The sequence below is a fragment of the Xenopus laevis genome, chromosome 4L, assembly GCF_017654675.1.
Source record: "Xenopus laevis strain J_2021 chromosome 4L, Xenopus_laevis_v10.1, whole genome shotgun sequence".
Classification (NCBI taxonomy): domain Eukaryota; kingdom Metazoa; phylum Chordata; class Amphibia; order Anura; family Pipidae; genus Xenopus; species Xenopus laevis.
Window position 1 is genome coordinate 35,895,119 of NC_054377.1, and position 13,716 is coordinate 35,908,834.

Sequence of the window (13,716 nt, forward strand, 5' to 3'; positions counted from 1 at the left end):
ACCAAGATTCTAGAGAGACAAACACCTAGACAGACAGACAAAACAAAACTACAGTTGATTGACCTTTACCTTACATTTTTTTGGGAGTGTGGTAGAGTCACCACAGAAATCAGTAAAAAGGTGTGTTCGGCCTTTGATTTTGATTGAGATATGCTCTAGGAATGGAGTTAATAACCAGAGAGTGGTTTATCTGTTTGAAGATGGTAGGAGCCAGATACTCCATTCCCCAAATCCAGTGTGGTTATTGGCACTCACCTTTCACAGGAAGGCTGTCCTGTGGAAAGGATATTTAAAGGGAATGTTAGGGAGTGTCTCTCAGCAGGGCACAGTAGGTAGGAGACCGGGCTGTGTTAGGAACTAGCAGAGGAGCTCAGGGTGCTGCCTGCGTCTGCACAAAGCAGTAGTGGACCATGAGCTGTTCGAGGATCTGGATTGAGTGTCTGGGTAAGACTGTGAGCACAGCCAGAAGTCTGAACTAACAGGAAAGAGTCTGATTCTGCAAATTCAAGGTGCATGTATTTCCAGTTGCTTGAAACATGTAGTGTGAAAATAAATGCACCTTGAATTTGCAGGATTATACTGCCTTTGACCTTTTATCACAACTTTTGTAATTAAATTATATGCTTCACTGGACGGAAGCAGTGAGAATTGGTCTTAAGATTGTGAGTGAATCCATTTCCTGCTCTGGTGAATAACAGGAAACTCATGTGAGTACAGGGGCGAGCCAAACCTGTGTTTTTTGCTGGAAGTCCACAAAGGGCCCAGTTTAGTTAAAGACTTTTTCATTTAAAAGCTGGAAAATAAACGGGGGTGCTTCTCTGAAGAAATTTGTGTCAATGTCTTTATGCTTCCGATCCTCTGCTTACCGTCCTACCATTTGCTAATTCCTCCAAAATTGTAAACGCAGTCAGCTTGTCACAGGGGATTAAGAATGTTAAAATGTGACTCATTTGGAAGTGAAAATGTTCATTGCATTTCTGACTCTTACCAACATTTATATTTTTTACAACACCAACATTTGTGTGCAAGGGTCGTATTTTATGACTTTTGAACACTTGCCTTTCTATGTAGTACATTCTCTAGCCATATTTGTGTTTCTGTTTCCAAACACTGGCCGGTTGCTAAGCTCCATCTGACCCTAGCAACCACATACATGCTAATAGTAGAAATAGGAGATGTGATAGTTACATAGTTACATAGTTAAATTGGGTTGAAAAAAGACAGTCCTTTAAGTTCAACCCCTCCAAATGAAAACCCAGCATCCATACATATACCCCTCCCTACTTTTAATTAAATTCTATATACCCATACCTATACTAACTATAGAGCTTAGTATCACAATAGCCTTTGATATTATGTCTGTCCAAAAAATCATCCAAGCCATTCTTAAAGGCATTAACTGAATCAGCCATCACAACATCACCCGGCAGTGCATTCCACAACCTTTCAAATGAAAGTTCTTTTCTTCTAGTCTAAAGGGGTGGCCTCTGGTACGGTGATCCACTTTATGGGTAAAAAGGTCCCCTGCCATTTGTCTATAATGTCCTCTAATGTACTTGTAAAGTGTAATCATGTCCCCTCGCAAGCGCCTTTTTTCCAGAGAAAACAACCCCAACCTTGACAGTCTACCCTTATAATTTAAGTCTTCCGTCCCTCTAACCAATTTAGTTGCACGTCTCTGCACTCTCTCCAGCTCATTCATATCCCTCTTAAGGACTGGAGTCCAAAACTGAACTGCATACTCCAGATGAGGCCTTACTAGGGACCTATAAAGAGGCATAATTATGTTTTCATCCCTTGAGTTAATGCCCTTTTTTATGCAAGACAGAACTTTATTTGCTTTAGTAGCCACAGAATGACACTGCCCAGAATTAGACAACGTGTTATCTACAAAGACCCCTAGATCCTTCTCATTTAAGGAAACTCCCAACACACTGCCATTTAGTGTATAACTTGCATTTATATTATTTTTGCCAAAGTGCATAACCTTGCATTTATCAACTTTGAACCTCATTTTCCAGTTTGCTGCCCAGTTTTCCAGTTTAGGCAAATCACTCTGCAAAGTGGCAGCATCCTTACTAGAGTAGAGAATGTACCATTAACAACCACCCTCTGTACCCGATCCTGTAGCCAATTTCCTATCCATGTGCAAACGGCTTCATTGAGTCCAACAGACCTTAGTTTAGAAAGCAGTTGTTTGTGAGGCACGGTATCAAACAATTTGGCAAAATCCAAATAGATCACATCTACTGCCCTCCCACTGTCCAGCATCTTACTTACCTCATCATAAAAAGCAATCAAATTTGTCTGACATGACCGATCCTTCATAAAGCCATGCTGATTGCTGCTCATAATGCTATTCACTAGGACAGCATTTTGAATGTGATCCCTTAACAAGCTTTCAAATAATTTGCCCACCACCAATGTCAAACTTATGTCAAACTTATGCCTGCCTATAAATGCCAGGCTGAGATCGTAATATGGTTCAATATGGTACCAGTATTAAATGTATGTTTGCAAATGCAAGGAGTCTGACTACTAAAATGGGAGAGCTGGAGGTGCTGGTGCTGGAGGGAAAATATGATGTGATTGGTGTGGCAGAAACATGGCTGAATGAGTCACATGACTGGGAAGTTAATATCTGGCTATACTTTGTTTCGGAGGGACAGAGGCAATAGAAAAGGAGGAGGGTATGTCTGTTTGTTAGGCAGGATTTAAAAGCTTATATAAAGGAGGAGGTTATGTTAGAAAATGAGGTGGCAGAAGTCTTATGGGTGGAGTTCTTCACCAATTGTAAAGAGTCCAGCAAATTAATTGTAGGTGTATGCTATAGACCCCCTAATGTAAGTGACAAGGAGTAGGCTAAGCTCCTGATGCAAATAGAAAAGGCTGCTAGTTTGGGTAAAGTAATGATAATGGGGGATTTTAATTACCCAGATATTGACTGGAGCAACAGTACTACCAGTTCAGTTAATGGGAACAAGTTTATAAACTTGTTGCATGACAATTTTATGGCACAGGTTGTTGAGGATCTAGTGATCTCAAATGACCCAGAACTTATATCAAAGGTGCAAGTCATTGAACCCCTGGGTAATAGTGACCATAATGTTATATCATTTAATGTCTGGTGCAAAAAACAAATATGCATATACTGGGGCAACAAAAACCATGAATTTTGGAAAAGCTAATTTTAGTGCCTTGAGGGCTGCCCTACAGAGTATTGATTGGGGCATTAAGTTTTCAGCTAAAAACACAGAACAGAAATGGTTGTCATTTAAAATGATATTAAATCATTATTTTTCTCAATTTATTCCCTTAAGGAGTAAATGTAGAAGCTCTAAGAATCACCCTATATGGCTTAATACAGATGTAAAGAAGTTAATAGGAAAGAAGAGAAAGGCATTTAAAAACTACAAATCTGTTGGGACAGAAACTGCATTTAATGAATATAAACACTGTAATAAATGTTGTAAATCAGCAATCCAGAAGGCAAAGAAAGGAAACAAAGAGTTAATTGAGGTGGAGGTGAAAACTAACCCTAAAAAGTTTTTTTAATATATTAATAGTAAAAAGATGCAGGTTGAGAGTGTTGCTCCATTAAATAATGGTACCAGTATGGTTGTAACAGATACAGAAAAGCCAAATGTGCTAAATCAGAGAAAAGCTGATATTCCAATATTTAAAAAGGGATTACATAGTAACATAGTAAGTAAGTTTGAAAATAGGCACAAGTCCATCAACCTTTTAGATTTTTTTTTATCTGCCTAACTGCTAGTTGATCCAGAGGAAGGCAAAACCCCATCTGAAGCCTCTTCAATTTGCCTTAGAGGTGGAAAAATTCCTTCCTGATTCCAAAATGGCAATCGGACTAGTCCCTGGATTAACTTGTACTATGAGCTATCTCCCATAAAACTGTTATGGGCAAATCCCGCCAAGGAAGAAGTTCTGACCAATTGTCTTGATTAGAGGAAATAAAGCAGTGTAAAAAAATGTTTTAAAGATTGATTGGTTCTTTCCTTGAGCCCATTGCTTTGGGGATGATATGCGAAGAAAAAATTTAGTTGAATTCCTAAGAGTTTACAAAAAGCTTGCCAAAACTTTGACACAAACTGAACACCACGGTCTGACACAATAGAAGAAGGAACACAATGTCTTTAATAAGAACATTGGCCAGAACAAATGCAGAAGGTAATTTTATCAATGGGACAAAATGAGCCATTTTAGAAAACCTGTTCACCAAAACAAGAATGTTTTTCATATCAGAAGACTTGGGTAAATCCACTATGAAATCCCAAGCAATGTGGATCCAAAGGCTGATTGTGAACAAGCAGAGGATGAAGAAAACCACAGGGAAGAACTCAGGGAATATTCTGTTGGGCAAAAATACTGCAAGCAGCAACAAATTGATTGACATTGTGCTTCAAAGATTTCCACCAATAATACCTTGAGACAAGATAAATGGTTTTGTTTATACCAGGGTGTCCAGCTAATTTAGACGAGCCCATTACAGGACTTGCAAAACCATAGAGTCTAGAACAAAAGTCTTTCCAGGAGGACATTCTCTTTACGCCTGGGGGCATCAAAAATTCCAAGAAAGGCAGACAAAAGGGCAGTAGAATTATGTACCATAATCATCCTTCTCCCATAACGGTGAAGCCCAGGCCAATGCTTTACCGTACAACAAAGTGATGCTATAGGCCACTTTAACTTTTTCGTTGGAAAATTGCGAAAGTTCAAAGTGAATCTTGCACTGGTTCAAAAAGCCCTGGCAAGTCTCTGGATCACCACAATAATGAAAAGGTGCTGATATCCTGAGTAGTTTGGCCGAAGCCTCTCCAAGAGATGGTGGATTAAACTGAGAAGGCAAAGGCGGCAACGTAGGTTGAGGCATCTGTTGCGCTAGTTGCAGAGAATACAGTCGAGCGGAGATATGTTGAAGAGACTTGGCAAGATGCATTTGCTGAGTCTCCTGAGATTCCAGATGCTTTACTAGGGCCTCCAAAACAGATTCCAAGGATGTGGTTGACCCAGCGGCCTGGGAAGGATCCATCAGGGCCCAAGCTAACTGTAACAGTTGTTGATAAGGAACTCACAGAGACCGATAGCTAGTACTTTTCGGTGAACGAGGTCACACCTGATGATACTGATGTTCACCAATGCCCCTTTGGGGCCCTGGACTTTCTGCTGCAGAATCGATCAGGGAACCCAGAACACGTCAATAGTACAGGCAAGGATAAAGCGTAGAGCAAGGTCAGGCCAAGCAGGATTCGGTACAGGCGGCAAGGGTCGAGATCGATAGACAGGCAGGAGTCAAAAGCAAAATAGCAACACGTATATAGCTTCAGCAGGAACTGTTTAAACAGAAACCAGCTTGGACAAGGAGCGGAAGGGGAAGCCACTATTTAAGGCCGGAAGGAGAAATGGATAGAAAAGGGAACCAATGGCAGATTCTTAGAACAAACAGTGTCTAATTGGACACAGGCACCAGTTAGTTGGTGAGAGTTGTGAGATGCGCCAAATCTAAACGCGCTGCACAAGTTTTCGCCTGCACCGAAACTGGGCGTACATGTGCAGAAGCACCGTGCACCGAGCGCGTCACCACCGGGGGCCCAAGTGCCAGAACAGAGTGCACCATGGGAGCCTCTACCCCAACCCATCGGCCGACCGGGGGGCGGGTTACAGGCGTTTGAGACACACTTATGGACTCATTGACATTAACATCAACTAATGGCATTGGCTACTGTAGTATGCACTATTAAATTCAGAAATTGCTGTAAATGTCAAGGAAATTAACACACACACTATGGCTTATAACAGGTACTACTTTACTAATGAAAATGGCTACTGACAAACAAATCTAAACAATACACACAATGCTAAGTCTACTATAGTGAATTACAACAGTTAAACAATTAATACTTAGCTAAGTTTAGGAGGTGAAGTTTACAGAAGTACTATAGTCCTTGCATGAAAGTAGAAACTCTGGGCCCCTGGTTCTAGCCACCTTCCTTACAAGATTCTTGTCCAGGCACGTCAAAGTCTTTTGTGAGATTCTCCCGAGCAGTCCCCTGCAAGATAAGTTCTTGGGTATCCTGTACTAATCGAACTTCACAACCTAAACAGGCTAACTCCACCTGTACATAAGGGACCACACTGATGATCCCTCTCATATTCCCATACTCCTTGTGCAAACTCCCTCACTCAGATAGTGGGAGAAAAATTTAATAAAACTGGTTTGGGTGAAGTACAGTGCTGTATACTAAATGCCACCATGTTGCGTGTGAAGAAGCCTAGGACAATGTCTTTAGTTCTGTAAATAGCCAAGGAGCCTGTGACGAAACTGGGGGGTAGTTCCGTCCACCAGGTGTATTAAGTGGGCAAAAATAAAAAGAAGACTGTAAAATTTACCAATACTCCCAGGCTAATCCAAAGAGGCCTACTCTAGCTTCACCCCTGACCCCACGGATGGTGCTTCACTGGATCTCCCTGAGTTGCCCCACAACTTTAGAAAGCGGCACAGCGCTTGGGTAGCATGTGACCACCTGGTGATTAATACGCCCACTCACCTACACCCCAAATCCTATCTGTCTGGGACCACTGAGCTCCTATAAACCTGTAGGTCTCAGAGGTACTCAGCCTAGGGCCCCACTACAAATTCACAATGTAAGCAAAGTTACTATGCAAACCCCAAAAAGGATAAAAATGTAGGTACTTTTCATCAGCCAAGCCAGTTGAGTTATTAATTGGAATTTAATAGGAGAAGTTCACAGCACACAATATTTAGAAATAGCAATATATATAATACACATACAGCACAGTAAAGAAAAGGTGAAAATGTTCAAAAAAACTACCACTTATGTCCCTATTGTAAGAAATTGTAAATGGCCTCTGAGAAAGTAGAGGTTTAGCTTAATCCTGGTTACGGAGATCCAGGGAGTTCTTGCACAACTTGTTGACTGGGTTGCTTCCTCTGCATAGACTAACTTGGGCGAGGCTGTGCAAGGGTTTTCCCATCCTTCATAAAGCCATGCTGATTGCTGCTCATAATGCCATTCACTAGGACAGCAAAATCAATGCCGTAAATCAATGCCCCTTTTAATACAGCTCAAGACCTTATTTGCCCTTGATGCTGCTGACTGACTTTGCTTGCTACAGCCACGTTTATCATCTACAAGGACTCCAAGGTCCTTTTCCATAATGGATTTGCCTAGTGCAGTCCCATTAAGGTTATAAGTGGCTTGGATATTTTTACATCCCAGGTGCATGACTTTACATTTATCAACATTGAATCTCATTTGCCACTTAGCTGCGCATATTGCCAGTTTGTCAAGATCCTGTTGCAAGGATTCCATATCCTGGATGGAATTGGTCTTGATAGTTTTGTGTCACCTGCAAACACTGATACATTACTTACAATACCCTCCCCTAAGTGATTAATAAACAAGTTAAATAAAAGTTGACCCAATACTGAGCCCTGAGGGATCCTACTAAAAACCTTACTCCGAGTAGAGAATGCACCATTAACCACCACCCTCTGTATCTGATCCTGTAGCCAGTTTCCTATCCATGTGCAAACGACATTTATTATATGTTTATATTCATTAACTGCAGCTTCTGTCCCAACAGACTTGTAGTTTTTAAATGCATTTCTCTTCTTTCCTATTAACTTCTTAACTTCTATATTAAGCCACATGATGCGGTGATGTAACTCGTTAAATGCACATTCAGAATGATATTAGGCTTGAACTAAGGGAAACAATTAGACATGGCCAATAAGCATAAATGCCCATGGGTGCATGTTCAGTGAGGCCAAATGTACCTGGAATAGCAGAGTTCAAGTGTGCAAGCACCTGCAGCGTACAGCACAAACACAGAGCACAAAAAATGAGAAAAGCTATCTCTAAAAGGTTGGAGAAGGTCCCTTTTGTCCGGTATGGGGTACACTATAAGATGATATAGAGGATATGGTTAAGTGCGCAAGTGGTAAAATTATATGTTAAATGGAACATTTTATAATTGGACCAGTGTTGTAAGCAGAGTTCCTCATAGCTCTGTACTTGGTCCTTTGTTTTTCAACTTGTTTATTAATGACCTGGAGGAGGGCATTGAAAGTACTGTTTCTATTTTTGCTGACGATACTAAATTGTGCAGAACTATAGCTTCAAATGCAGTATGCTGCCATTTTGCAATGTGATTTGACTAACTTGAAAAACTGGGCAGCAAACTGGAAAATAAGGTTCAATGTTGATAAATGCAAGGTTATGCACTTTGGCAAAAATAATATAAGTGTAAGTTATACACTAAATGTCAGTGTGTTGGGAGTTTCCTTAATGGAGAAGGATGTAGAGATTTTCGTAGATAACAAGTTGTCTAATTCCAGGCAGTGTCATTCTTTGTCCACTAAAGCAAATACAGTTATGTCTTGCATAATAAAGGGCATAAACTCAAGGGATGAAAACCTAATTCTGCCTCTTTATAGGTCCCTGGTTAGAGTATGCAGCACAGTTTTGGGCTCCAGTCCTTAAGAGGGATATAAATGAGCTTGCGAGAGTGCAGAGATGGAAGATTTAAATTATGAGGGTAGACTTTCAATGATGGGGTTGTTTTTTCTGGAAAAAAGGCGCTTGCGAGGGGACATGATTATACTTAACAAGAATATTAGGGGACAAGAACTTTCATTTGAAGCAACGTAGGAGGTTCTTCACAGTGATGGCTGATTCTGTTAATGTCTTTAAGAGTGGCTTGGTTATTTCTTGGACAGACATAATATCAAAGGCTATTGTGATACTAAATTCTACATTTAGTATAGATATGTGTATATATAATTTATTTGAGGGTATGGAGGGGTGTGTGTATCAATGCTGGGTTTCATTTGGAGGGGTTGAACTTGATGGACTTTGCCTTTTTTCAACCCGATTTAACTATGTAACTATGTAACATGATGGTCTTGTGGGTTGCTAGAATGCCCATAGGTGTATGTTTCGCAAGGCCAAATGTACCTGGAATAGCAGATTTGAAGCATGCAAGCACCTGCAGCATGGATGGTCAAAGGCATACCCAAGAATCTTCCAAAGCAACAACTTTTTATAGCGTTGCTATGTCTAGGTGGGGTGTTGAAGTAATAGCATTTAATTGTTTCTAGGAGTCCTAGGCAGTCCACGGCATGATTTGCGAATATAAACCCAGCGATAACAACAACGGAAGCAGAGCTAATGCTTTATTGCGAAATTAAAGGTTTTGAGCAGTTGTGAAATAGCTCCTTGGATTACTTTGTATATGCTCTTATTATTGCTAACTCAATAAAAAAGTGTTTTCTAAAAAAAAATTATGCTGGAACACATTTATACCATTAATAGATGATAAACTCAAGTTGCTCACCAACCCCTTGGATATTACTTCTTGTGGCCTCAAACAGGTGCTTATTTTTGAACTCCTGGCTTGGAGGCAAGGTTTGGTTGAATAAAAATAGGTGTACTGCCAAACAGAGCCTCCTGTAGGCTGCTAGTCCACATAGGGACTACCAATAGTCAACACTCCATAATTTGCACCCCAGGAACTTTTTGCATGCTTGTGTTGCTCTCCAATTTTTTTTTACAATTGAATGTGGCTCCCTGCCTTTCAGAAAATCAAGAAAAGAATGCCTAGAATTGGCTTCCATTTTCAGTTGAAAATACTAAAAAGAGATACAAATTTTAGTTAAGTAAATGTCAACTATTTATTTTACAGCTATTCTCTATTTCATATAATATTATGTTTTACAGATTGAAAAACACACAGAACGAGTAGATTGATGACATGGCATGGAAGGCGTCATGGTCCCAATGGTCCATTAGGTGGATTTTGCTTTGCATCCTAGTCCTGCTTGTTTCATCTTACAATGACAGTGAACTTCATCTTAGAACCATTAGACTGATGAAGCAGGCTCCTTTAATTGATGGGTAAGTTCATGTTTTTTAAAAATACAGATTGGATTAACTCTACCTGATCACAATTTCTTAAATTAAAAACCACTATATTTAGAAATAAGTAAGTTGCCAAATAGATGTAAAAAGGTAATACATTTCAAAAATGGGGTTGAACTACAACTCTCTGCACAAAATGAAAAATTAAGTGAAAGAAAAAATGAGATCACAAGTGATAATTCAATGAGTTCATAAATTATAACAGTGATAGAATCACAAATATACATTGATATTTTATGGGAAATATTTTTAAAATATTTTTAATTGAGAATTAGACACTAGCACGTTAAATTCATATTTATTCAATGCGACAGGAATATATTGTGGTTATTGAATCCAAATAGATAACAAATAAAGATAGGTATAAAGCCAAAAATAGCAAAAAGAAACATTGATTTTATCACATGGGGGGGTTTAAATGTATCAAAGCAAGCTTAGCGATTCAAGTAAGACCAGCACTCGAGGGTTTCCATTGCAACCTGACTCACAATGCAGTTTGAGAGAACCCGAAAGTGACATATGCAGGAAACAGGGTATGAAATGCAGGCTTGGAACACAAACCTTTGTGGTCACTATGAAAAACTCTAATGAGCAGTTGTATAATAGAAGACATACATGGTTAGGGAAATATGCCTCTGAGGAAGCCAGCTGATTGGCGAAACACGTAAGGCAGGAAATTACATCACGTCAGACTTACAGGGAGAGCTGCGGGGGAAGCTACATACGCCAACAGGGCCCCTCCATAGAAGCTGTAATAGCCTGTGCAACACAGATGCTGATATGTGATTTTACTTCAAAACAAATGTGAGTGCAAACTTGTTTTTAAAGTATATATTTTTAATAAATGGTGTTATACTATTTTGGATTTATATCTTTCTATATTGGGATTCATGGAACTGAGCTAAAAGGAGAGGAAGGACCTGCTAATACTACAGGCAATATACCTTAATTAAGGCTTGTAAGTAGGCATTTTAGCCACATGGTGGATACAACTACTTGGACATAAAGGGATCTTTCTTGTGCATGCTTTCAACAGCAGTGGAAGATTTAAGGGGAAAGCACACCTTATAAAGAGATTTTTAAACACCGGGTGCCGTCCAAATATCCAATCTCTCTCACTGTAGTCAGGGTTAGTGTCTACTAATTCAGCAAGTACTTCTGCAGCCAGACATTTAAACAGTCTCTCCTACTTCCAGTACTAGCATATCAATAGATAGCTTTACCTTTCCACACACAAAGGCGGAGGGTAATTTTTTTGTATTGAGAGGCTAAAGTTGACCATATACTGGCTAACTTAAAGGGAACCAGTCACCCTGAATTTCTTTTACCCCACCAGAGGGATGGGCAAATAGAGCCTGCACTCCAGTTGGGTTAAACAGGTTTTTTTTCCAAAATATACTATATTAGTGTATTAGAGACAGTGGGTACTGGTACATTATACACAGTGGGAGACAGTGGGTACTGGCACATTATACTCATTGGGAGAGAGTGGGTACTGGCACATTATACACAGTGGGAGACAGTGGTGTGGTGTTTATATAAATGGCCTGTAGTTGTCACTGTGTTCAAGACTTATAATGTGCATACTTCATACAGCTTAAAAGTAAAAGTTACTGTTATATAATGGCTGGAAGAGTCTGCTAATAAAGCACTTATATACTCTACTCATCCTCGGCTACCTAAAACATAACAAATGGTGACAAGGATGGCTCTTCTACCTCTGCAGCAGCTTGCAGTTTTTCTTCCAAACCCTGGTGAGCCTACCATACCTTTTACTGCTTGGATCCGTATGTTTGAAAATTACATTATTGCTGCTGACCAAGGGGAGATTTATGCTGCTAGAAAGCGTGCTTTACTTATTCACTGCCTGGGAGCAAAGGGATAGTGTATATTCTATGCATTACCAATGCCTGATGATACTTATGAAACTGCTCTTACTGCTATAAAGAACTTTTTTGTGCCAAGAGTAAATGTGGTTGCTGAAAGATATAAATTCCGCCAACATGGACAAAGTAATGGCGAATCCACAGAACAATTTGTAGCAGCTTTGAGAGAGCTGGTTGTTACCTGTGAATTTGGGACTCTAACAGATGAAATGCTAAGAGTACAAATAGTGGAAAAAACAAACTCACCTCGCATTAGAGAGAGGATTTAACCCTTGCAAAGGCTATTACAGTTGCTAGCCAAATTGAAACAGCAGTGGCAGAGGCTATAACTCAGTCAGGGAACTGCTGAGAATGTACAGATTGTGAATTCAGCACTGTGGCCTAATAATGCACAGTCATAGGCAAAATACAGTGCTAAGGAAAGGGATTCACCTACACTGCAAAACCGTGCAGCAAATAGAAATAATAAATGGTTCAACACAACAAACTGCAAATCATGTTACATGTCCTGCTAAAGCTAAACAGTGCCGCAAATGCACAAAAGTAGGACCTTTTGCTAAGATCTAAGATCTGCCATAGTTCTGCTAAAGATGTTCATAAGGTCACTACTACAAATGTCACGGTATTAAGTGTGGATAAAGCTGACACATTTATTCCAGACAAGTTTATATGCAGTTTATATCAGTGTCTGTACTTCTTCTGCTGACAAGGGACACCCCATTAACCTGATGCTTGATACAGGTTCAGCTGTTTCTATACTACCAAAGGATATTTTCTTGAAATACTTTGCAAAAGATCCGCTTGTTGCACCTGCCCTGAAACTGGTCAGTTACTTAAAGGATCCAATCCCTGTGATTGGTTGCTTGCCATTGACTGTACAATTTGAATCAAATACTGCAAAATCTGACTTTTACATTGTGAATAAGGGTACTGCTATACTTGGAAGGGATCTCTTTGCTGCATTAAACCTACTATATCTATATATATATATATAGTAGTCCCACAGTATGAGAATCGCACACCATAAGTACAAAGAATCCTGGGTGCCAGTCTAAAGAAAACATCAATATCCACAGAGATGACGGCACTCCAGTGTATAATCAACAAGGCAGGAACAACATCTTACTTCAAAGGTTTATTGTAGACCAACGTTTCAATTCCGTACTGGAATTTTCGTCACCCTGACGAAAATTCCAGTACGGAATTGAAACGTTGGTCTACAATAAACCTTTGAAGTAAGATGTTGTTCCTGCCTTGTTGATTATACACTGGAGTGCCGTCATCTCTGTGGATATATATATATATATATATATATATATATATATATATATATATATATATATATATACATTCTGCAAATATTGACAGCACTCCAAGGATATTTACGACAAGTCGATGTTGCTAAACAAGTGGAGGTTTTATTGAAGATCCCACGTTTCGGTTCCTTACTGGAACCTTTGTCAGGGATAATAACACACAGTGCACAAACATACAAACATTTAAAGATCAAAAAATGGCGCCAAAGGGGCTGTCTCAGAGCGCCCGTCAATCATCGTTAACTGTAAATCATAAAGTAACACGAAACACTTTAATACCTGTGTGAAGATATCAATATAATATGTAAGTGTGGCCATGGTACCTCGGGTGCGTACTGCTGTCCCCAGGTTATTTTTATGTAGCAGAGCGGTTTACAGTGAAAACCCGTCCATAGTACAGTCTCCATGGGCCGGAAGTGAATCACCCCCGTAGAGCTGCAGAGAGGAGAGATGCTAGCTATGTTGCTAGGCAACGCGCACAGAGGCAGCATATCCAAGCGACTGCGTGGGTAGCGACCGTTCGGTACTATTGCTGCTCACCGCTATTCCTGC

General features: G+C 39.9%; 1 protein-coding gene across 1 annotated transcript in view; it reads left to right on the top strand.

Moving 5' to 3' along the window:
• The window catches only part of LOC108713984 (dipeptidase 2), a 440,550-nt gene that overhangs the window by 33,698 nt on the left and 393,136 nt on the right, over positions 1-13,716 (top strand). The window contains exon 2 of the mRNA XM_018257771.2: positions 9,762-9,938. Within this exon, the coding sequence (XP_018113260.2) occupies positions 9,796-9,938 (143 nt within the window). The 5' untranslated portion in view covers positions 9,762-9,795. The remainder of the gene's footprint in view (positions 1-9,761; positions 9,939-13,716) is intronic.